The following is a 26,122-nucleotide window of genomic DNA, read 5'->3' on the forward strand; positions in this document are numbered from 1 at the left end:
CAGCACCTACTGAGCGCGCTCCCTGGCGCGATAGGAACCGTTCCAGTTGGATACAGAAGAACCGCCATACAAACTGTGCAATTCGGCTCACATTACAAGGGCCAACAACTGACTGCACTCGGGGGTCCCTATCCCGCCCCCCCCACCCTAGTTCTCTAAAGGGAGGGTACCGAGAACCCCCGCGATGCAGCCCTGGGTCCATACACAGCGCCATTAACGGGGTTGTTCAACTTTGAGTAAGTACGATGTAGAGAGTCATATTCTGAGACAATTTGCAATTGGTCTTCATTTTTTATTATTTGTAGTTTTTTATTATTTGTTCAGCAGCTCTCCCGTTTGGGGTTTCAGCATCTATCTGGTTGCTAGGGGTCTAAATTGCCTTGGCAACTAAATGAGAGGCTGGTATGTGAATAGGGGAAGGGCAGAATAGAAAGATAAAGAATAAAAAGTAACAATAACAATAAAACTGGAGCCTCACAGAGCAATAGGGTTTGGCTGCCGGGGTCAGTTATCCTGTTGCTAGGGCTCAAATTACCTTAGCAACCATAGAGTGGTTTGAATGAGAGGCTGGAATATGAATAGGGGAGGGGCTGAATAGAAAGATAAGGAATAAAAAGTAACAATAACAATAAAACTGGAGCCTCACAGAGCAATAGGGTTTGGCTGCCGGGGTCAGTGACCCCCATTTGAAGCGACAGGCAAATAATTAAAAAACTATCAAAAATAAATAACGAAGACCAATTGAAAATATGCTCAGAATTGGCAATTCTATAACATATTAAACCACCCCTTTATTCAAGCAGCCCTGGTGTGAGCAGCACCCCGTACGCCCCTGCTATGGACATGAATGGCAATGTATAACACTAAGCCACCCCCCCACGCAGTATTTGCCCCCAGTTACCCCCCCCCCGCTTTATGACAGGGGTCTATCGGGTTAGAATGATTCCATGCAGTGTTCATCTCTAGGCAAATACAGTCCAAAAACATAACAAAAAAGACCCCCCTGGATGTTGCTACCAATGTGGTTCCGAAGTATTTTTTATTCACCCCCCCAAACCCCACCCCCCGCCCCCTCAACCACAGGTTTTGTTAAAAAAATATATAAAATATATTTAAAAACATATTACAGAAGTTACAGTCTCCTCTGGGCGCTCTCTTGTACACGTATATACAGACACATCGGATTGGGTCGCTGGGAAGGAAGGCGGAGCCCTTTGTTTTGTGGGAGAAAGAAAAACCAAATACCTCGGCGCCCCCTAGGGGTGGGGACCCCTCTTTCTTTCTTGGAAATCAAAGCGCTCAGGGTGAAACATCTGTGATATACTGCATGCCGGAGTAACCCTTTCCCTGCCAGGCAGGTCGGCGTCGCAAGGGGAGGAGCCACTCGGCCTCTGCCTGGCACTGAGAAGGAAAGAGCCAATCATTGAGTCTGTGGGTGGAGCCGGATCAATCCACCGACTGTTCCAGGGGGGTGCTGCTTAAGGGTCGCTTGGGCTCAGCTGCGGAAAAGAAGCGCACGTCCTGGTCCTTGTCGAGCTGCATGGCCTGCACCGTCTTCTCCACCGCGTCCACGTGCGGATTGCCCAGGCTGGTGAAATACGCTGCAAATAGGGGCAACAGTTTGGGGTTCAGCCAATGACAAAGCAAGGGGAGGGGTCAGTCAGGGGGTGGGGTCGTTACAACCAATGAACTAAAAGAGTTACCTTTTTCCAGCAGCGTTTGCTTGAGGGCTTTAGCGAGCAGAACGCGCACGTTGGGCACCGGGTCGGAGGCCAGGCTGAGGAGGCTGGGAAGCAAGTGGATCACAAACTGCTCGGCTGGGATACACTCCTCCTGCACCACCGCCTGGGGAAGCACAACCAATGGTGGGAGGTTAGCGGGTACCACCCCCTGGGCGCCACTCCCCAAATACTCCTTCGGGGGGGGGGGGGGGGTTCACTTTTAAGTTAACTGTTAGTATGTTATAGAATGGCCAGTTCTGAGCAACTTTTCAATTGGTCTTCATTATTTATTTTCTATATTTTGAATTATTTGCCTTCAAATGGGGGTCACTGACCCCGGCAGCCAAACCCTATTGCTCTGTGAGGCTCCAGTTTTATTCTTATTGTTACTTTTTATTCCTTATCTTTCCATTCAGCCCCTCCCCTATTCATATATCAGCCTGTCATTGCAACTCTACCTTAGCAAGTCCCTGGTTTCTAAGGTAATTTGCATCCTAGCAACCAGATAGCTGCTAAAATTCCAAACTAGAGAGCCGCAGAACAAATAGTAAAATAATTAAAAACTACAAATAATAAAAAATGAAGACCAATTGCAAATTGTCTCAGAATATCACTCTCTACATCAGAGTTAACTCAAAGGTCTATTCTTAGCAACTTTTCAGTTGGTCTTCATTATTTATTTGTTATAGTTCTTGAATTGAACTTTTTTCAACCTTCAAATGGGGGTCACTGACCCCGGCAGCCAAACCCTATTGCTCTGTGAGGCTCCAGATTTATTGTTATTGTTACTTTTTATTCCTTATCTTTCTATTAAGCCCCTCCCCTATTCATATTCCAGTCTTCTACTCCCTGGTTGCTAAGGTAACTTGGACCCTAGCAACCAGATTGCTGTTAACTCCAAACTGGAGAGCTGCTAAACTGAAAATGAAATAATTAAAAAAGCTACAAATAATAAAAAATGAAGACCAATTGCAAATTGTCTCAGAATATCACTCTACATCATAAGAGTTAACTCTTAGTGGAACAACCCCTTTAAACTATAACATCCCATGATGCAGTGAATCCGGGATCTGGCCTGGGGGGTGGGAACGGTTGGGAGGCCCCCGCCCTAGCGACGCCGCACCATGTGACCCCTTTACCTGACAGATGAAGGCAAATGCCTGGCGCCCCACCCACTTGGACGAGTGGCGGAACTGCACGACCAGCTCGTTGATGAAATTGATTCCCATTTCGGTTTCACCGTTGGCGAAGAACTTCTTCAGTATCTCCACAATCTGTAGGGGGGGGGGGGGGGACACACAAACACATTCTGTTTATTGCACACCCACAAGTGCGGGAAATCTCAGCGCCGGAAACGCTTCAGGTTCTAAGCCACACCCCCTTACCAGCTTGTAGGAGATCCATCTGACCTCGGAGACTTTATCTGAGCAGAGAGTCATCGCAATGCTCCGCAGGTAATCATACACGTCCCTGGGGTTGTACAGCTCCAGTATCAGGATCAGCTGCCTGCAACACAAACCGCTCTGTCACTGCTATGGGCTAAACTTGGGGGCTGTTCCTGCTGAATTGTGCTTAGTACAGGGGAATCCCTATGTGCCATAGTTTTATGGTATCTCTCTGTACAGACTATGGGCTAAACTTGGGGGCTGTTCCTGCTGAATTGTGCTTAGTACAGGGGAATCCCTATGTGCCATAGTTTTATGGTATCTCTCTGTACAGACTATGGGCTAAACTTGGGGGCTGTTCCTGCTGAATTGTGCTTAGTACAGGGGAATCCCTATGTGCCATAGTTTTATGGTATCTCTCTGTACAGACTATGGGCTAAACTTGGGGGCTGTTCCTGCTGAATTGTGCTTAGTACAGGGGAATCCCTATGTGCCATAGTTTTATGGTATCTCTCTGTACAGACTATGGGCTAAACTTGGGGGCTGTTCCTGCTGAATTGTGCTTAGTACAGGGGAATCCCTATGTGCCATAGTTTTATGGTATCTCTCTGTACAGGCTATGGGCAAACTTAGGGGGCTGTTCCTGCTGAATTGTGCTTAGTACAGGGGAATCCCTATGTGCCATAGTTTTATGGTATCTCTCTGTACAGGCTATGGGCTAAACTTGGGGGCTGTTCCTGCTGAATTGTGCTTAGTACAGGGGAATCCCTATGTGCCATAGTTTTATGGTATCTCTCTGTACAGACTATGGGCTAAACTTGGGGGCTGTTCCTGCTGAATTGTGCTTAGTACAGGGGAATCCCTATGTGCCATAGTTTTATGGTATCTCTCTGTACAGGCTATGGGCAAACTTAGGGGGCTGTTCCTGCTGAATTGTGCTTAGTACAGGGGAATCCCTATGTGCCATAGTTTTATGGTATCTCTCTGTACAGGCTATGAGCAAACTTAGGGGGCTGTTCCTGCTGAATTGTGCTTAGTACAGGGGAATCCCTATGTGCCATAGTTTTATGGTATCTCTCTGTACAGGCTATGGGCAAACTTAGGGGGCTGTTCCTGCTGAATTGTGCTTAGTACAGGGGAATCCCTATGTGCCATAGTTTTATGGTATCTCTCTGTACAGACTATGGGCTAAACTTGGGGGCTGTTCCTGCTGAATTGTGCTTAGTACAGGGGAATCCCTATGTGCCATAGTTTTATGGTATCTCTCTGTACAGGCTATGGGCAAACTTAGGGGGCTGTTCCTGCTGAATTGTGCTTAGTACAGGGGAATCCCTATGTGCCATAGTTTTATGGTATCTCTCTGTACAGGCTATGAGCAAACTTAGGGGGCTGTTCCTGCTGAATTGTGCTTAGTACAGGGGAATCCCTATGTGCCATAGTTTTATGGTATCTCTCTGTATAGGCTATGAGCAAACTTAGGGGGCTGTTCCTGCTGAATTGTGCTTAGTACAGGGGAATCCCTATGTGCCATAGTTTTATGGTATCTCTCTGTACAGGCTATGAGCAAACTTAGGGGGCTGTTCCTGCTGAATTGTGCTTAGTACAGGGGAATCCCTATGTGCCATAGTTTTATGGTATCTCTCTGTACAGGCTATGAGCAAACTTAGGGGCTGTTCCTGCTGAATTGTGCTTAGTACAGGGGAATCCCTATGTGCCATAGTTTTATGATATCTCTCTGTACAGGCTATGAGCAAACTTAGGGGGCTGTTCCTGCTGAATTGTGCTTAGTACAGGGGAATCCCTATGTGCCATAGTTTTATGGTATCTCTCTGTACAGGCTATGAGCAAACTTGGGGGGCTGTTCCTGCTGAATTGTTCTGGCTAATACACCAAACACGACTTACTCTGCCAGTTCATAGCGGAATCTCCAGTTCCTGTTGTTATCGGTAGTGAGAAACTCCTGGAGTTGATACAAGTATTCGCGCCTCATGTCCGCGTGGAGCAGCTGAAAGGATGAGATGGAGCGTGTGGATGAGGCTCAGGGGGGCGGTGCTACAGCGCGTCCGACCCCCCCTATTCCCCCCCCCCCCCCCCGGTCGCGCGGCCGTACCTTGAGGAAGTCGTACAGGTGCTTGAGCACCCCGATGCGCACCTCGTCGAGATCCTTCAGGAAGCCGTTGAAGATGGGCACCAGGTCGGCTGCCGTCAGCTGATCCCCGAGGATGACTGCCAGCTCGTGGATGGAGAAGGCCAACGTCCGCCGAACTTTCCACTGCGGAAACAGAGAGAATCCTGACACTGAGGCGACGGCCAATCAAAGACCCCCGGGAGCTCAGTCGCTGCTGCAGTGCAGCTACACAACCAGAACCAGCACTCGGGTCGGTCCCCCAATCCCACCGGGTTATTCACACCAACCTGAACATCAGCTGCCAGCGTTTCATATGTGTCTTTCAGGCAGTGCCAGTTCTGCCGTCCGAGGGTTAATGCCACCCCCGGCAGGCTGTAGGCGCAGTGCTTGGTGATCTCTGTATCCACCATCTGGGCTCGGACTGGGTCAGTCATAGACAGGTACTGGTCCAGTAATGGCTGCGGTACCACGTCCTGCGGGAGAAACGCTACAGTGGAAATGCAGCTCTGAGACACTGGGCAACCAATCAAATTGCTGCACATTGTTACACCAGCAGCTGGCTGAAAAAGCCGATCACGGATTGGTTGCTATGGGTAAGTGCCCATGGGCAAATTTGCCCTGTATTGATAAACGGCTCCACTGTATCCAGCCTGGGCCCTATTGCTTTACAGGTAGCGTTTCTATGTAACAAGGCTGGGTGGGCTACCTGCAAAGCATTCTGGGAGATATGGTTGCCGACAGACAGTAGAGAGTAATATTCTGAGACAATTTGCAATTGGTCTTCATTTCTTATTGTAGTTTTTTTAGTTATTTCATTTTCAGTTCAGGAGCTTTGGAGTTTGGAGCTATTGGGTTACTACGGTCCAAGTTACCTTAGCAACCAGGAAGTGGTTTGGATGAGAGATTGGACTGAATAGGAAAGAAAATTACAAAACTTTGGCTGCCGGGGTCAGTGACCCCTTTTAAAAAACTGCACAGAGCTGCAAGAAGGAAAATCGTTCAAAAACGAAAATAAATAATAAAGACCAATTGAAACATTGCTTAGAGAAGCACTAACCTGAAGCTTGGGCTTTTCCTGCTCATGACTGTCTTCATCTTCCTCTTCCTCCTCACATTTAATGGGGGAACTGGGGTCTTCCGCTATTTCCTGCTGTAGCCGAGAGCCCAGTTATACAGAGCTACTAAGCCCAGTAAAACCAACCCCCCCCCCCATATAATGTACGTACATACATACATACAGGGATAGAGATTTAATACTGACCTGAGGAGGAGGTACTGGTTCTGTTGGTTCTGATTCTGGAGAGCTCACAACAGAAGGTGGAAATTCAGTTTTATTCTCGGAAGGAGACTTATTATCTGTGGGGCTCCTCTCCTGCACCCCCAATCCCTCTTCTTGGCCAATGGAGTCCAGTTCAGCAGCCCGGAGTGCGGCCGACAGAACCTGGACCTGAGCTGGAAGGCAGAGGGCACAGAGATACGAACATGAGAATAATCTGCTATAAATCTGCACTGAATTCATAGTAATGCGGCGCCTCCTGGGGGGGATACACAGCCCTGTGTCCCGCTATTAGAGCATTACATGCTGCATTAAAGGGGAAGTAAGCACACACCAGATATGTGATGGGCCCATAAGTTCTAGCAAAAGATGCTCTAAATTAATATTGGTGGTTTATTTCCATATGTGACAACAGGGTAGTACCAGAACTTGCTTAGGTACTGGTACCACAGAATGGAACCCAGAGGGGCAGCACCAACAATAGATAGGGTACTGGTACCCCAGAATGGAGCCCAGAGGGGCAGCAGCGGCAATAGATAGGGTACTGGTACCCCAGAATGGAGCCCAGAGGGGCAGCAGCAGCAACAGACAGGGTACTGGTACCCCAGAATGGAGCCCAGAGGGGCAGCAGTGGCAATAGATAGGGTACTGGTACCCCAGAATGGAACCCAGAGGGGCAGCAGTGGCAACAGACAGGGTACTGGTACCCCAGAATGGAGCCCAGAGGGGCAGCAGTGGCAATAGATAGGGTACTGGTACCCCAGAATGGAACCCAGAGGGGCAGCAGTGGCAACAGACAGGGTACTGGTACCCCAGAATGGAACCCAGAGGGGCAGCAGTGGCAATAGATAGGGTACTGGTACCCCAGAATGGAACCCAGAGGGGCAGCAGTGGCAATAGATAGGGTACTGGTACCCCAGAATGGAACCCAGAGGGGCAGCAGTGGCAATAGATAGGGTACTGGTACCCCAGAATGGAACCCAGAGGGGCAGCAGTGGCAACAGACAGGGTACTGGTACCCCAGAATGGAACCCAGAGGGGCAGCAGTGGCAACAGACAGGGTACTGGTACCCCAGAATGGAACCCAGAGGGGCAGCAGTGGCAATAGATAGGGTACTGGTACCCCAGAATGGAGCCCAGAGGGGCAGCAGTGGCAATAGATAGGGTACTGGTACCCCAGAATGGAACCCAGAGGGGCAGCAGTGGCAATAGACAGGGTACTGGTACCCCAGAATGGAGCCCAGAGGGGCAGCAGCGGCAATAGATAGGGTACTGGTACCCCAGAATGGAGCCCAGAGGGGCAGCAGCGGCAATAGGAAGGGAGCACAAACAAAGGCAAAGGTACCTTGCACGTTGGGATCGTCCATGTGTCCCTGCAGGCTCTGGATGGCCATCTCGATCTCCCTGCTGGCCATATAGGAGCTGCACACGGGGCCGGGCCGGGCATTTAGCTCCGACTCCCTATGGGGCTCCACAGGCAGCAGTTCCAGCTCCTCACTGATATCCGGCAATGGGCTGCGCCAGTATAGGAAGGAATTATACACATCGGCTGCGCGGCCCTCCCCGGGGGCAGAACTGCCATGGGATTTCCTCCCATGCCGAATGGTATCTTCCCCCAAGCCCATACTCGCAGGAACCCCCACCACACTCTCTGCTGCGCTTGGCATGGAAACGCCATCCGGTTGGTCAGAGCCGGAGTAACAGCCGGGATCCCCCTGGCTTGGCCGTGCAGTTCCATGGCTTTCAGGACTAGAAAAGCAAATTGCAAACAATTTCATGTCATTCATATTGTTCAGAAACTATATGGCAGCTTCCATGCACAGAGAAGGAATGTTCTGGGCACACAATAAGCTGTACCCCCATACTGTACTGTCTAAGGGAAACACTATGGCATCCCCTACCCATATGTATAAATACAAATATACAGAGAGGGAATGTTCTGGGCACACAATAAGCTGTACCCCCATACTGTACTGTCTAAGGGAAACACTATGGCACCTCCTACCCATATGTATAAATACAAATATACAGAGAAGGAATGTTCTGGGCACACAATAAGCTGTACCCCCATACTGTACTGTCTAAGGGAAACACTATGGCACCCCCTACCCATATGTATAAATACAAATATACAGAGAAGGAATGTTCTGGGCACACAATAAGCTGTACCCCCATACTGTACTGTCTAAGGGAAACACTATGGCACCCCCTACCCATATGTATAAATACAAATATACAGAGAAGGAATGTTCTGGGTACACAATAAGCTGTACCCCCATACTGTACTGTCTAAGGGAAACACTATGGCACCCCCTACCCATATGTATAAATACAAATATACAGAGAGGGAATGTTCTGGGCACACAATAAGCTGTACCCCCATACTGTACTGTCTAAGGGAAACACTATGGGGTATGTGTTTTGAATAGTTACAAGGTAAGTCTACCTGGAAGAAGTGCCTATGGTCACCCCAGGTAGCACAGCCTCTTGTGGAGGTCTGATACTGAGGGTCCCATCCTCCTTTACATACAGCCCAGCGCTGGAAGGGTTAGCGAAGGTGGAAATGAACGGACCCAGAGACTGAAAAGCAGTTTGCCGCACCTAAGGAGAAAAGCAAATAACATCAGACCCGTTTGGGGTGAGTAACCAACCGACCTGGTGCAACCAAGGAGCAGAACTCACCCATCGACAGGGGTCACTGATTAGGTTTATAAAGAGGGGGGACAGCTTTGTCCGCCGGACCTCGCTGGACGTCATGTAGGACACGGCCATGAAGCATTCGGCGCAGACTTTCCGCATCCCCCACGCGCTGTCCGAGCAGAGTTCTAGGAACTTGGGGATCTGCAGAGAGATAGATACAGAGGGTTCAGGGATAAAGAGTCAGACAGCACCAAGTGCCCGGGTCGCACATACGTACCAAGAACTTCTCTGTGGCCTCCTGGCCAACGGCATTGCACACCTCTCCAAAGTTGGCCGCACAAACCTGCGGGGGGCACAGAGTACAGAGTGCGTTACTATGGGAAGGAGACACAATGATGGCCCTTTTGGTTTATACTGCTTAGTATATCATCCCAGTGACCTTCCCATCATCCCATTTCCCCCCCATCAGCCTAATATCCCCCCATCACCCCAATCATCCCATTTCCCTCATCACCCTAATTCCCCCATCGTCCTAATTTCCTCATCATCCCATTTCCCCCCCATCAGCCTAATATCCCCCCCATCACCCCAATTCCCCCCATCGCCCCAATTCCACCCTCAGTCTAACCCCCCCCCATCACCTATAAACTAAGTGTCTTTCCTAAAACCATCACAGAAATGACTCCCAGTCGCCCCAAGTCCCTTCCCAGTTACCTGTATTACATAAACATTACATGTTATTGGGCCCCAATTTATTTTAGGCCTGTTTTAACTATATTGAAATCCCGGTGAAAAACGCCGGGATTCGGCCGAATCCCAAACCAAATCCGGGATTCGGTGCATCCCTAATCTAGACCTGTGACTATTCTTAGGCTGATTGGCTACACTCTGGCCTAGCCCACTCTGACTGGCTCCCAGCAGGGCTCCTACTGGTCACAAGTTGGCCCTGCCCACCACATACAACTACACTCTGCAGTGGCCCTATCCAGGTGAATGTGTGCACAAGTGAACCCAGAGAGACATCAGCAGAAATCACGTGTTTCAGCGGTCACAATAGACAGACGTGATTCTCATACCTTCCGGACCTGGAACAGTTTAGCGTCGCTGCAAAGATCACAGAACCGAGGAAGAAGCATCTGTTCCACCGTCTGTCTGCCCAGCATGGAGATCATTTTGCAGATAATCTGGGGTGCAAGACACCAACACAAAAGTCCCTTTTAATGAGCATTTGGCACGGTGGAGCTGTCTCTAGAGCGCAGACAGTGTCGCTAACACTCAGTAATAACAATACGAGACTGCTGTTGTATAAAAGAGACAGAAACCTACGTTCACAGCTTCCACTTTGTATTCGTCGTCATTCTCGGGGGCGGAGAGTTCGAGGAGTACGGGGCACACCTTGTTCTCCAAGTCATTCTGATCAATCAGGTCCTGCTCCAGTAATATCAGCAAGGATTCCTGCGTGGCCTTTCTCACCTGCAAATAGGGCCACAGGGTTATTCCATGGGGGACTGGGGCTCTACGGGATGTACTGGTTCCTTGTTAGGTTGTTCTGTGCAGCTAGAATCCATAGTTGGTCAGATACAGCCATCTTTTCAATAATGGATTTTAAATGGTAAACTTCCCCTTTAAAAAAGATGGCAATAGGGAGAAAGCAGGCAGACTGAGTTGGCCAACCGGTTTCCATCCCCATTCTAGTTTCTCTGCCGCAGGAAAACACTACACAGAGAGAGAGACGTCGGCTGCCCAGGGAAACCGCTGCTATAGAAAGATTATTATTTCAGAGAATGGGTAGGGGCTAATGGGCAACTGACCAATCATATCTTTGCAATCTCAGTGTAAGGAACAGCAGGCCAATCAGGTGCTACCTTATTGCAAACCACAGATGAGGGGATGGGGGCAGGCTGATTGCAAGAACAGCCCCCTTCCTTAGTTTCAAGGTTAAAATGTTTATATGTTCTAGAATGGCCAATTCAATTATTTGCCTTCTTTTTCTAACCCTTTGCAGCTTTCAAATGGGGGTCACTGACCCCGGCAGCCAAACCCTATTGCTCTGTGAGGCTCCAGTTTTATTGTTATTGTTACTTTTTATTCCTTTATCTTTGTATTCAGCCCCTCCCCTATTCATATACCAGTCCCTCTCTCAACCCACTCCCTGGTTACTAAGGTAAAGTGGACCCTAGCGACCAGATAACTGCCGAGATTCCAAACTTGAAAACTACTGAACAAAAAGTAAATTAATTAGAATTCTATGAATAATAAAAAAAAAAAAGACCAACTGCAAATTGTCTCAGAATAGCACTCTGTACATCATACTAAAAGTTAACTCAGAGGTGTTTGTGATGATTCTCAATCAGTCATTTGGAACAGCATTCTTGCCAGTGGCCATTATTAGGCCACAATCCCAGAGAGTATGATGGGAATCCTGGAATAGGTCTCCCTAGGGCCCGAGCTGTGCGTTTTGCTCAGCGCGAGCCTCTGCCTGTAACACCCACCTGATTATTGGGGTCTGTGAGGTAGCGCACAAGGATGGGCATGAGGTATTCGCTGAAGGCTCGAGGGAAGTGCGAGCGGCTCTCCTGTAGGAAAATGGTGATCTGGGGAATCTGCTCCATTAGCTCAGTCCGTACCGTGGGTTCTGCAGGAGGGGAGCAATTAATAGGTTGAGATGAGATATACAGATTATACACGTGCATACACACTTCCTGCTCAGGGGAGCCCTGTGTGTATCCCATCTTTTCCCCCCTTCCTGGCTTCATCTGGGCTGCCTATTCCCTAACACCCTGGGATCAGACTATTGAGGTTCTATCTTACTTCCTGCTCGGGAGAGCCCTGTGTCCATCCCATGTTTTCCTCCCTTCCTGGCTTCATCTGGGCTGCTTATTCCCTAATACCCTGGGATCAGATTATTGAGGTTCCATCTTACTTCCTGCTCAGGGGAGCCCTGTGTGTATCCCAGACATTCGTCCCTTACTGGGCTCTATGTTTCCATAATTAGTGGCCCATCTGGGCTGCCTATTCCCTAACACCCTGGGATCAGACTATTGAGGTTCGATATTACTTCCTGCTCAGGGGAGCCCTGTGTGTATCCCAGACATCCTTCCCTTACTGGGCTCTATGTTTCTATAATTAGTGGCCCATCTGAGCTGCTGGTTAGCGAACTCCCTGGGATCAGACTACTGAGGTTCCCAGACCCCTATACTATAGTAACATAACGAGATGGGAGTGGCTGACATTTTATTATAATTGCAGAATATGAATTAATCAGACCTGCATCCTCTGACAGACGGACGACTATTTCCATTACAGTCAGGAAATCTTCCTCATTGCTGCTAAAGTCTCTCAGAACGTCCAGTAGCCCTCGGGCAATAATCTGCCTGTGGAGAGAAAAGATAAGGAGAGTGTTAATGGGGAGCAGAATAAGAAAACTACAACTCCCACCATCCCGGCTGAATTGTATTGATCCACGGCAGCCGGAGAGCTAACGGCCTGCCTGACCTTCATGTGGTTCAACCTGGCTAGTGGCTAAATGCCATCCAGATCGATATCAGCTATACTGCCGCCTCCTTCTGTTCCCACTGTGCTACCTGCGGGACACACGGGAACCCAAAATAGCAACTTTATCATTTCCAGAATTCTGTTTCTCATTATGAGCGGCCAAAGGAGAGAGTAAATGGCAGCCACTGGAAGGAAATAGCATTATAAAAATAAAAAAATCTTTATATCAAGCAGCAAAACTTGCTTTTTATGTGATAAAGGCTTCAAATAAATATTTGAAATAACTGTTTCTTAAAGTGGCCATACAGATTGCCAAGTGTCCCCCTCAAGGTTATCGGCCCATTTTGAAACATTGGGGTAACAGTCACCCTGCTATAGTTCCAGGGGTACCCAGGGCACAAATAAGCACTCACCCCAAATCCCCCCCTAACTGGCCTTCAGGCTGGGCCCCCTTAGCCCATAACAAGGTTACAGATATATAGAAACATTGGGGTAACAGTCACCCCGCTATAGTTCCAGGGGTACCCAGGGCACAAATAAGCACTCACCCCAAATCCCCCCCTAACTGGCCTTCAGGCTGGGCCCCCTTAGCCCATAACAAGGTTACAGATACATAGAAACATTGGGGTAACAGTCACCCCGCTATAGTTCCAGGGGTACCCAGGGCACAAATAAGCACTCACCCCAAATCCCCCCCTAACTGGCCTTCAGGCTGGGCCCCCTTAGCCCATAACAAGGTTACAGATATATAGAAACATTGGGGTAACAGTCACCCCGCTATAGTTCCAGGGGTACCCAGGGCACAAATAAGCACTCACCCCAAATCCCCCCCTAACTGGCCTTCAGGCTGGGCCCCCTTAGCCCATAACAAGGTTACAGATATATAGAAACATTGGGGTAACAGTCACCCCGCTATAGTTCCAGGGATACCCAGGGCACAAATAAGCACTCACCCCAAATCCCCCCCTAACTGGCCTTCAGGCTGGGCCCCCTTAGCCCATAACAAGGTTACAGATATATAGAAACATTGGGGTAACAGTCACCCTGCTATAGTTCCAGGGGTACCCAGGGCACAAATAAGCACTCACCCCAAATCCCCCCCTAACTGGCCTTCAGGCTGGGCCCCCTTAGCCCATAACAAGGTTACAGATATATAGAAACATTGGGGTAACAGTCACCCTGCTATAGTTCCAGGGGTACCCAGGGCACAAATAAGCACTCACCCCAAATCCCCCCCTAACTGGCCTTCAGGCTGGGCCCCCTTAGCCCATAACAAGGTTACAGATATATAGAAACATTGGGGTAACAGTCACCCCGCTATATTTCCAGGGGTACCCAGGGCACAAATAAGCACTCACCCCAAATCCCCCCCCTAACTGGCCTTCAGGCTGGGCCCCCTTAGCCCATAACAAGGTTACAGATATATAGAAACATTGGGGTAACAGTCACCCCGCTATAGTTCCAGGGGTACCCAGGGCACAAATAAGCACTCAGCCCAAATCTCCCCCTAACTGGCCTTCAGGCCGGGCCCCCACCAAAGCCACATTATTTCCCAGCAGTGCCAGTGGGCAAGGCTGTGTGGGGGCGTGGCCTCCTTACCTGTTGAATATATTATCACTGAATGCATATTTCTCCAGCCTGGCCAGAGGAGTCAGGTTGTCCTGCCCTGGGATATCCAGGAATGCAGAAATTCTCATGCTCTCACAGTCTGGGCCATAATCCTCAAAGCCAACTAAAAAACAAAAATGAGAGTTAAATCATGAGACCGCCGCGGAGCTGCGAGACAGCTCTTTGCAGTTTTATAATGGGGTTTGTACCCCCCCCCCCCAATGGCGCGTGTACCTGTAACCCCCAATGGCGCACGTGTACCTGTAACCCCCCCCCCAATGGGGCGCGCGTACCTGTAACCCCCCCCCAATGGGGCGCGTGTACCTGTAACCCCCCCCCAATGGGGCGCGCGTACCTGTAACCCCCCCCCAATGGGGCGCGCGTACCTGTAACCCCCCCCAATGGGGCGCGCGTACCTGTAACCCCCCCCCAATGGGGCGCGCGTACCTGTAACCCCCCCCCCCCCAATGGGGCGCGCGTACCTGTAACCCCCCCCCCCCCCCAATGGGGCGTGCGTACCTGTAACCCCCCCCCAATGGGGCGCGTGTATAAGTAACCCCCCAATGGGGCGCGTGTATCAGTAACCCCCCAATGGGGCATATGTATCTGTAACCCCCCAATGGGGCATGTGTACCTGTAACCCCCAACAGCCCCAATGTATCAGTACCCAGACTGTGGGATATGGGTCAGGCTTGGGGCCCATAACCAAACCCACAGTAGCTTTCATGACTCTGAGCTGCCTCGCTGGGCACCAGAACCCCCTTCCCATAATCGCTACTCACTGGCTGTGTGCGGTGCATATTAATTAGCGAGCATAATTAGGTCTCAGCCAGCGGGCAGCAGGGGGGCACCATGTGTAGCTACAGAGCCCGGTATCTTCCAACATCAACTCACCCCGCGCATATTAACCAGGGCAGCTTTTCAGTTGGTCTTTATTTATTTTTTATAGTTCATGAATTATTTCCCTTCTTCTTCTTCTGACCCTTTGCAGCTTTCAAATGGGGGTCACTGACCCCGGCAGCCAAACCCTATTGCTCTGTGAGGCTCCAGTTTTATTGTTACTTTTTATTCCTTATCTTTCTATTCAGCCCCTCTCCATTTGTCTCTCATTCAAACCACTCCCTGGTTGCTGAGGTAATTAGGACCCTAGCAACCAGCTGCTGAAACTTCAAACTGAAGAGTTGCTGAACAAAAAGGGTTATTTAATAAAATTCTCTACGTTTGCTCAGGGGCAGTAACCAATAGCAACCAATCAGCAGGTAGCATTTACTAGTCACCTGTTGGTTGCTATGGGTTACTGCTCCTGGGCAAACTTATTGCCCTTTATTACATATGGAGGTTAGAGCCTTATCTGCTAGAGAGGGGCAGGTGGGGTCAGTGAGAGGCTAAGATGTTACACTATGGATAGAATGTTGCTGGGAAGAGTGAGCAGCTCCCTGCCTGTACTACCCCCCCCCCCCCCCCCCCCCGCTTCCCCTGCTGCATAATGAATGATCCCTGCGCTCGCTAACAGCCAGACTGGGCACACTGGGTCTCGCCGGTCTGTACATAACTATGGCCGCCAGTTCTGGGGTGTGAAGCTTTGGCTCTCTGCTGCCCCCTGACAGGCGCTGGGTGTAACTACGTGTGGCTCATACACTGCATCAATAAGTCATTGCAGCTGAATAAAATATCAAGCGAATGAATAAACAATGGGCTGAAATCTGCTTCCTATGGGTTCCTTCCCCTAAATGGAAAGAGCTGGAGCGTGACTGCAATGCAAAGGGCGGCCCTCTAGCACAGTCCCAGCATCCCCTGGGAATTCAAATTGGGCCATGTAGTGGTGGGGGGTTATACATACAATGGGGGTTATAGTGGCCAAAGAGAATAACTGCATGTGGCAGCAACATGGCAGCACCGTCGCTCTGTGGCACTATCAGTAACAATGGGGCTGTACATACCTGTTCCTCCAGTGGTCACTTGGCCACCCTCGGCGGTGAATGGTGGTAAAGTGGGGGCCCCAGTGAGGGAAAGAAATAGCCTATGTGCCCTTGACCACACCCACTTATGTCAAAATGCCACCCTTGCCCATTAACCCCCAAAAATTAACTGGTGGTAACATAAACACTTCTGCAATTGACATAAAATGTTCTATTTTTAGTGGTTTCTGAGATATCAGCAGTTTTAGACTGCCAATAGCAGCCTTTTGCCTCAACAGCGACCCAAATGGTCACTTCCTGTTGGCAGTTAACTCTTGGGGTGCTGAGCAAATGCAACTATGGCTAAAAATAGGAAATAAATCTAAACTGCAAAAGTAATGAAAGAAGTGCCCTGAGTAAGTTTCCATCAAGTTATTTTTTGGGTTTAGATCCCCTTTTAATCACAATGGTATACGTGTGTACTAATGGTGCTACTAATCCGTCAATAACCAACCCCCCCCCCCAGTGCTTTCTGCCCCAGGCACAATAGCAAGGGCCACACACACCCACCCACCCACACCCACCCCCACACACACACCCACCCCCACACACACACACACACACACACACACACACACACACACACGGTACCCGCTGGCCAGAGCTCCCTATTAATACACTAATTGCCTCTCCAGCGGAACGTGACGGGTACAGGGAATAATTAACCCTAATTATTGCCCCCGTTTGCAGGAACAACGACATGTGACCCTGGCAAGTGCTAATTACTGTAGGGAGAATATAGGGGTTCAACACAAAGGTGCATGGATTGTCTCAGGCCCCCCAGTAGGGGCCACAGCCTTGCACTGAATGTTACTCCTGCCCCTTTCATATAAAGCAGGGTAAAAAAAAGGCTCCACCCACTTCCGCTTTTCTGCAAATGGGAAATTTTAGTACTATGTGTATCTGCGGGGGGGGGGGGGGGTTGTTATTATTGGGGGATGTTACTCCCCTCTCAGAGCCTAAGCACAAGGGAAAGAAAAGAGATAAAGACTCACAGTCGTCGAGATCGTCCTGTAGATCCACAAAGTAGAGCGGGATCCCTGGGGGGGAAACACAAGTGCAATGAGAATAATGGCAGAAAGCAGAGGGGTAACAGGGGGTACAGTGGGGTCCCACAAAGCAGCACTTCTGTACAGGAAGGGGAGGGGTAATAGGGGGTACAGTGGGGTCCCACAAAGCAGCACTTCTGTACAGGAAGGGGAGGGGTAATAGGGGGTACAGTGAGGACCCACAAAGCAGCACTTCTGTACAGGAAGGGGAGGGGTAATAAGGGGTACAGTGGGGACCCACAAAGTAGCACTTCTGTACAGGAAGGGGTGGGGTAATAGGGGGTACAGTGAGGACCCACAAAGCAGCACTTCTGTACAGGAAGGGGAGGGGTAATAAGGGGTACAGTGGGGACCCACAAAGTAGCACTTCTGTACAGGAAGGGGTGGGGTAATAGGGGGTACAGTGAGGACCCACAAAGCAGCACTTCTGTACAGGAAGGGGAGGGGTAATAAGGGGTACAGTGGGGACCCACAAAGTAGCACTTCTGTACAGGAAGGGGTGGGGTAATAGGGGGTACAGTGAGGACCCACAAAGCAGCACTTCTGTACAGGAAGGGGAGGGGTAATAGGGGGTACAGTGGGGACCCACAAAGTAGCATTTCTGTACAGGAAGGGGTGGGGTAATAGGGGGTACAGTGGGGACCCACAAAGCAGCACTTCTGTACAGGAAGGGGAGGGGTAATAGGGGGTACAGTGGGGACCCACAAAGCAGCACTTCTGTACAGGAAGGGGAGGGGTAATAGGGGGTACAGTGGGGACCCACAAAGCAGCACTTCTGTACAGGAAGGGGTGGGGTAATAGGGGGTACAGTGGGGACCCACAAAGCAGCACTTCTGTACAGGAAGGAAAGGGTAACAGGGGGTACAGTGGGGCCCCACAAAGCAGCACCTCTGTACAGGAAGGGGAGGGTTAATAAGGGGTACAGTGGGGCCCCACAAAGCAGCACCTCTGTACAGGAAGGGGAGGGGTAATAGGGGGTACAGTGGGGCAGAACAGTGACAGCCATAATTGGGCATTGGGGAGTCTGTTGGGCTCGGGCCAGTACACAGGCAATAAGGAAGCTCACTGCCCTATCCCCATAGCTGGGCCAGGGGTTGGGTAGGGACCCACTTTCCGCTACGCCCTAAACCCCCAAAATATCTATCTTTAGCTGCACACAAGGACTGTATTTAAATAAGCAAATGGGATCCGCCAGCAAATCAGCTGCTGCCTCATGTGGATCTTCTGATACGGGGCCCGGATCCTCTATCATCAGTCACTGAGAGAAAGAATATTCTATCCTCCTGCTGTACCATGGGAACTGACTGACTGTATGGCAGCACCCACTAACAGCAAATCATACAGTTATACCAAATATTCTGTCTATATGGCAATTATATACAGTGCCACTAGCCAGCCGTCAGCGTAGCCACATTGTACCACTAGCCAGCTGTCAGCATAGCCACATTGTACCCATATACAGTACCACTAGCCAGCTGTCAGCATAGCCACATTGTACCCATATACAGTACCACTAGCCAGCTGTCAGCGTAGTCACATTGTACCCATATACAGTGCCACTAGCCAGCTGTCAGCGTAGCCCCATTGTACCCATATGCAGTGCCACTAGCCAGCTGTCAGCGTAGCCACATTGTACCCATATACAGTGCCACTAGCCAGCTGTCAGCGTAGCCACATTGTACCCATATACAGTGCCACTAGCCAGCTGTCAGCGTAGTCACATTGTACCCATATACAGTTACACTAGCCAACTGTCAGCGTAGCCACATTGTACCACTAGCCAGCCGTCAGTGTAGCCACATTGTACCCATATACAGTGCCACTAGCCAGCCGTCAGTGTAGCCACATTGTACCCATATACTGTGCCACTAGCCAGCCGTCAGCGTAGCCCCATTGTACCCATATACAGTGCCACTAGCCAGCTGTCAGCGTAGCCCCATTGTACCCATATGCAGTGCCACTAGCCAGCTGTCAGCGTAGCCACATTGTACCCATATACAGTGCCACTAGCCAGCTGTCAGCGTAGTCACATTGTACCCATATACAGTTACACTAGCCAACTGTCAGCGTAGCCACATTGTACCACTAGCCAGCCGTCAGTGTAGCCACATTGTACCCATATACAGTGCCACTAGCCAGCTGTCAGCGTAGCCCCATTGTACCCATATACAGTGCCACTAGCCAGCTGTCAGCGTAGCCACATTGTACCCATATACAGTGCCACTAGCCAGCCGTCAGCGTAGCCCCATTGTACCCATATACAGTGCCACTAGCCAGCCGTCAGCGTAGCCCCATTGTACCCATATACAGTGCCACTAGCCAGCCGTCAGCGTAGCCCCATTGTACCCATATACAGTGCCACTAGCCAGCTGTCAGCGTAGCCCCATTGTACCCATATGCAGTGCCACTAGCCAGCTGTCAGCGTAGCCACATTGTACCCATATACAGTGCCACTAGCCAGCTGTCAGCGTAGTCACATTGTACCCATATACAGTTACACTAGCCAACTGTCAGCGTAGCCACATTGTACCACTAGCCAGCCGTCAGTGTAGCCACATTGTACCCATATACAGTGCCACTAGCCAGCTGTCAGCGTAGCCCCATTGTACCCATATACAGTGCCACTAGCCAGCTGTCAGCGTAGCCACATTGTACCCATATACAGTGCCACTAGCCAGCTGTCAGCGTAGTCACATTGTACCCATATACAGTTACACTAGCCAACTGTCAGCGTAGCCACATTGTACCACTAGCCAGCCGTCAGTGTAGCCACATTGTACCCATATACAGTGCCACTAGCCAGCTGTCAGCGTAGCCCCATTGTACCCATATACAGTGCCACTAGCCAGCTGTCAGCGTAGCCACATTGTACCCATATACAGTGCCACTAGCCAGCCGTCAGCGTAGCCCCATTGTACCCATATACAGTGCCACTAGCCAGCCGTCAGCGTAGCCCCATTGTACCCATATACAGTGCCACTAGCCAGCCGTCAGCGTAGCCCCATTGTACCCATATACAGTGCCACTAGCCAGCTGTCAGCGTAGCCCCATTGTACCCATATGCAGTGCCACTAGCCAGCTGTCAGCGTAGCCACATTGTACCCATATACAGTGCCACTAGCCAGCTGTCAGCGTAGTCACATTGTACCCATATACAGTTACACTAGCCAACTGTCAGCGTAGCCACATTGTACCACTAGCCAGCCGTCAGTGTAGCCACATTGTACCCATATACAGTGCCACTAGCCAGCTGTCAGCGTAGCCCCATTGTACCCATATACAGTGCCACTAGCCAGCTGTCAGCGTAGCCACATTGTACCCATATACAGTGCCACTAGCCAGCCGTCAGCGTAGCCCCATTGTACCCATATACAGTGCCACTAGCCAGCCGTCAGCGTAGCCCCATTGTACCCATATACAGTGCCACTAGCCAGCCGTCAGCGTAGCCCCATTGTACCCATATACTGTGCCACTAGCCAGCCGTCAGCGTAGCCCCATTGTTGTACCCATATACAGTGCCAATAGCCAGCCGTCAGCGTAGCCCCATTGTACCCATATACAGTGCCACTAGCCAGCCGTCAGCGTAGCCCCATTGTACCCATATACAGTGCCACTAGCCAGCCATCAGCGTAGCCCCATTGTACCCATATACAGTGCCACTAGCCAGCTGTCAGCGTAGCCCCATTGTACCCATATACAGTGCCACTAGCCAGCCGTCAGCGTAGCCCCATTGTACCCATATACAGTGCCACTAGCCAGCCGTCAGCGTAGCCCCATTGTACCCATATACAGTGCCACTAGCCAGCCGTCAGCGTAGCCACATTGTACCCATATACAGTGCCACTAGCCAGCTGTCAGCGTAGCCCCATTGTACCCATATACAGTGCCACTAGCCAGCCGTCAGCGTAGCCACATTGTACCACTAGCCAGCTGTCACCGTAGCCATGCCAATAGCCACATATACCCTAGTACTAACGGTTGCCCATCACTCCGGCGGTTCCAGGAGAGAACATGGCAGCCCGGGCCCATCTGTGACACACAAACCCATCTGCCCAGAAAGCCGATCACCTTGGTGCGTTTGAGCGGATGAAGCAGAAAATCCCCTTTAATTCCACTGTATGGAGGCGAGTGAATAAGTGATCTGCCCTATTGCCCTTAGCCGGCCCACTGACCGGGCACAACTGGCTGCTAATGAGAAATTGCTCAGATATCAGGGCAAACTGAAGCTGCCGATTCAGCCTATTAAGACTGCAGCTTAGTTGCCCCTGTATGGGGCCCCCCGACGGCCCTGCCTTATGGATATCTGCCCGGAAACCAGCCGACAGGTATAAAACTGCTTCTGGGATGGGGGCTGTGTCGGCTTGTTGATGCGCTTCTTGCCCCAAAGGCCCGCATTCCTTGCTAGCGATCCCACTGTTTTGCCCTCGAGCCAACTATCCGGATCAGCCCCATAATCATCCACTTTCATTATTTATTTCTTGAATTATTTGCCTTCTTCAAACACTTTGTAGCTTTCACATGGGGGTCACTGACCAGAAGCTATTGATTTGGCTCCAGTTTGATTGTTACTTATTATAACTTTTTTTTCCTATTCAGCCTCTCTTTTAGTTATATACCAGTCTCTCATTCAAGCCACTCCCTGGTCGTTAAGGTAACTTGAACCCTAGCAACCAAACAGCTGCCGAACTGAAAATGAAATAACTAAGAAAAACTGCAAATAATAAAAAATGAAGACCAATTGCAAATTGTCTCAGAATATCACTCTCTACATCATACTAAAACTCCCACTAAACAACCACTTAAAATGCACCCAGAGAAAAGTCGATCCGGTGATTGGTTCTTTTTTTTCTTTTTGTACTCCTGAAAACCTTATGGCCCCTTTCTGGGGAGCGTATTTCCTGATACTCATGCAATTGCCTCAACTTCCTTATTGGTAAATGCAGTCTCACAGTCACATGACCAGTTCAGTTACCCACAGCACTGCTGCCTGGGAAGGTCTTATTTGACTACGAGAATGAAACACTGAGATATTTTCAGTACAAGCCCCTCAATGAAGTCCGATATTGGGTCCGGGACCCCCCCATAGTGCCCAACACGGTTACACACATTGCTCTTTCATACATTCGGCCCAAATTCCAAGAATTTCCAGCAAATGAGCACACCGAGAGCTGCCTTCCAGGAATATCTAGAATAGCCAATAGGAATCCTGCCCTAATCCCCCCCCCCAGTGGTGGCCAACCTGTGCTGGGGGGGGGGGGTCTGACCCGGCAGAACCACTTCTTTAATGAGATATAAAGCAGCACAACACCGTTCCATAAAACAACCGACTGCTATAGAAATAAATGGATTAAAATGATAACGGGGTCAGTGTCCCCTTTAATCTGAGGAGCCGCACATTCCGCCTTCCCGGAAGGGAATTATCTGGGATATTCCTGGAGTCGCAATCCCCAGTGCAGACACAGCAGAAGCAGTCGGTTGCTATCCCTAAGTGACCCGGCGATGGAACATTTGGGATCGTGTAACCCTGCTATATGATCCAGTGAGCGGCGCTGGGACTTGCCTGGGACCCCCCCCGGCCCGGGGGCTCGCTGCTTATATAACACTTGGCCCAAATAGATGTAAGGGAAACCCGGCGCCTGGGGACTGTGAGTAACACGGAGAGGCTTCTACTCCCCTCGTACCAACCCCAACCCTGTATAGTAATAACCCCCGGCACCGGAGTGCCCCCCACCCCTTCCTACCTGGGCACCAACTCACTGCCCTGTATGGGAAGCCTTGGGGCAATAAACTGATATACAGAACAGCCACATGGGAACAGCCCATCCCTGGGGCAAACAGACAGGGGGTACCCATAACATATAAATGCCCCCCATTTCCCCACACACATATATAAATACATTATATTAATACTAGATCCCCCAAGCACTGTGTATATACAGGCAGCAGATACCCCTATTGCATTATATAAATACCCTACCCCCCAGGCACTGGGTATAAACAGGCAGCAGATACCCCTATTGCATTATATAAATACCCTACCACCCAGGCACTGGGTATAAACAGGCAGCAGATACCCCTATTGCATTATATAAATACCCTACCACCCAGGCACTGGGTATAAACAGGCAGCAGATACCCCTATTGCATTATATAAATACCCTACCCCCAGGCACTGGGTATAAACAGGCAGCAGATACCCCTATTTCATTATATAAATACCCTACCCCCCAGGCACTGGGTATAAACAGGCAGCAGATACCCCTATTGCATTATATAAATACCCTACCACCCAGGCACTGGGTATAAACAGGCAGCAGATACCCCTATTGCATTATATAAATACCCTACCCCCAGGCACTGGGTATAAACAGGCAGCAGATACCCCTAGTACATTGTATAAATACTCTACCCCCCAGGCACTGGGTATAAACAGGCAGCAGATACCCCTACATACCCCGCATGGGGTAGATAGAAGCAGCAGATACCCCTACATACCCCGCATGGGGTAGATACAGGCAGCAGATACCCCTACATACCCCGCATGGGGTAGATACAGGCAGCAGATACCCCTACATACCCCGCATGGGGTAGATACAGGCAGCAGATACCCCTACATACCCCGCATGGGGTAGATACAGGCAGCAGATACCCCTACATACCCCGCATGGGGTAGATACAGGCAGCAGATACCCCTACATACCCCGCATGGGGTAGATACAGGCAGCAGATACCCCTACATACCCCGCATGGGGTAGATACAGGCAGCAGATACCCCTACATACCCCGCATGGGGTAGATACCCCTACATACCCCGCATGGGGTAGATACAGGCAGCAGATACCCCTACATACCCCGCATGGCGTAGATACAGGCAGCAGATACCCCTACATACCCCGCATGGGGTAGATACAGGCAGCAGATACCCCTACATACCCCGCATGGGGTAGATACAAGCAGCAGATACCCCTACATACCCCGCATGGGGTAGATACAGGCAGCAGATACCCCTACATACCCCGCATGGGGTAGATACAAGCAGCAGATACCCCTACATACCCCGCATGGGGTAGATACCCCTACATACCCCGCATGGGGTAGATACAGGCAGCAGATACCCCTACATACCCCGCATGGCGTAGATACAGGCAGCAGATACCCCTACATACCCCGCATGGGGTAGATACAAGCAGCAGATACCCCTACATACCCCGCATGGGGTAGATACAAGCAGCAGATACCCCTACATACCCCGCATGGGGTAGATACAGGCAGCAGATACCCCTACATACCCCGCATGGGGTAGATACAAGCAGCAGATACCCCTACATACCCCGCATGGGGTAGATACAAGCAGCAGATACCCCTACATACCCCACATGGGGTAGATACAGGCAGCAGATACCCCTACATACCCCGCATGGGGTAAATACAGGCAGCAGATACCCCTAGTACATGATATAAATACCCCACACGGGGTAGATCCAGAGGGCGCCTATAGCACACTACACTAGGGGGGCAGCAGTCACACTGGGTCCCATTAGAAGGAAACAAACAAGTGACAGCCCCGGCCCCACCCTACCCGCACAGGAGAGAGTGCAGGCCCAAGGATATAAGGAACAGGTTAAGCCGCTTCCCCTTCCTCCTGTCAGGCAGCATTTACCCACTTACCGGCCATCTTGAGGGCTGAGCCGGGCGATGGGAGGCGCGCTCCCGTGACGGACGCGCCCACAGAGTTCAGGACAGCGACTGAGTACGAGGGGCGCGGCTAATGGCGAGGGCGGGGCTTGGCTGCCCCTCTGATAGAGCGGGGTCCGCAAAACACTTCCGTCTGCAGCAGGGGGCGCGGCTAAGAAACCGTAGGGAAGGAGCGCGCACGCACAGGAGCGTCCCCCGGCCCTTACGTACGTTACGTGCTGCGGAAGTTGTGCCAGACAGCTGATTGGGCGACTAAATGCGCCTGGAAACAGCGTCAGTGCGGGCTGGTAACTGGCACATAGTAACCCTGAGTGGGGGCATTCTGTGTGTGGGTAACTGGCACATAGTAACCCTGAGTGGGGGCATTCTGTATGGGGGTAACTGGCACATAGTAACCCTGAGTGGTGCCATTCTGTATGGGGGTAACTGGCACATAGTAACCCTGAGTGGGGCATTCTGTATGGGGGTAACTGGCACATAGTAACCCTGAGTGGTGCCATTCTGTATGGGGGTAACTGGCACATAGTAACCCTGAGTGGGGGCATTCTGTATGGGGGTAACTGGCCACATAGTAACCCTGAGTGGGGGCATTCTGTGTGTGGGTAACTGGCACATAGTAACCCTGAGTGGGGGCATTCTGTATGGGGGGTAACTGGCCCATAGTAACCCTGAGTGGGGGCATTCTGTATGGGGGTAACTGGCACATAGTAACCCTGAGTGGGGGCATTCTGTATGGGGGTAACTGGCACATAGTAACCCTGAGTGGGGGCATTCTGTATGGGGGTAACTGGCACATAGTAACCCTGAGTGGGGGCATTCTGTATGGGGGTAACTGGCACATAGTAACCCTGAGTGGGGGCATTCTGTATGGGGGGTAACTGCACATAGTAACCCTGAGTGGGGGCATTCTGTATGGGGGTAACTGGCACATAGTAACCCTGAGTGGGGGCATTCTGTATGGGGGTAACTGGCACATAGTAACCCCTGAGTGGGGGCATTCTGTATGGGGGTAACTGGCACATAGTAACCTGAGTGGGGGCATTCTGTATGGGGGTAACTGGCACATAGTAACCCTGAGTGGGGGCATTCTGTATGGGGGTAACTGGCACATAGTAACCCTGAGTGGGGCATTCTGTATGGGGGTAACTGGCACATAGTAACCCTGAG

The 26,122-nt window shown here is 50.6% G+C and overlaps 1 protein-coding gene across 2 annotated transcripts; it reads right to left on the reverse strand.

Annotated features, from left to right (window-relative positions):
- Window positions 1-771: 771 nt before the first annotated feature.
- On the reverse strand, window positions 772-25,075 carry ppp4r1l. 2 transcript variants are annotated; one of them, XM_031894369.1, is made up of 20 exons: window positions 24,929-25,074; window positions 17,207-17,251; window positions 14,245-14,377; window positions 12,418-12,524; window positions 11,643-11,785; window positions 10,477-10,623; window positions 10,227-10,334; window positions 9,428-9,493; window positions 9,193-9,351; window positions 8,957-9,111; window positions 7,856-8,259; window positions 6,496-6,686; window positions 6,292-6,384; window positions 5,522-5,707; window positions 5,217-5,378; window positions 5,011-5,111; window positions 3,107-3,227; window positions 2,861-2,995; window positions 1,704-1,845; window positions 772-1,601 (listed from the first exon to the last, which is right to left on the reverse strand). In XM_031894369.1, the coding sequence occupies exons 1-20, from the start codon at window positions 24,933-24,935 to the stop codon at window positions 1,447-1,449; spliced, it is 2,760 nt and encodes a 919-aa protein (XP_031750229.1). In that variant the 5' UTR covers window positions 24,936-25,074; the 3' UTR covers window positions 772-1,446. The 2 variants fall into 2 exon arrangements, with proteins under 2 accessions (XP_031750229.1, XP_031750230.1); XM_031894370.1 differs by having other exon boundaries at window positions 1,023-1,601; window positions 6,292-6,381; window positions 24,929-25,075.
- Window positions 25,076-26,122: the final 1,047 nt, after the last annotated feature.

The sequence above is a fragment of the Xenopus tropicalis genome, chromosome 10 (genome assembly GCF_000004195.4).
Source record: "Xenopus tropicalis strain Nigerian chromosome 10, UCB_Xtro_10.0, whole genome shotgun sequence".
Taxonomy (NCBI): Eukaryota; Metazoa; Chordata; class Amphibia; order Anura; family Pipidae; genus Xenopus; species Xenopus tropicalis.

Coding starts and splice junctions, on each gene's coding strand:
- ppp4r1l (XM_031894369.1), bottom strand. Junction 14,378..17,206: donor ACAGGACGATCTCGACGACT/GTGAGTCTTTAT, acceptor TTTGTTTTTTAG/TTGGCTTTGAGGATTATGGC. Junction 1,602..1,703: donor GCAAACGCTGCTGGAAAAAG/GTAACTCTTTTA, acceptor CCCTATTTGCAG/CGTATTTCACCAGCCTGGGC.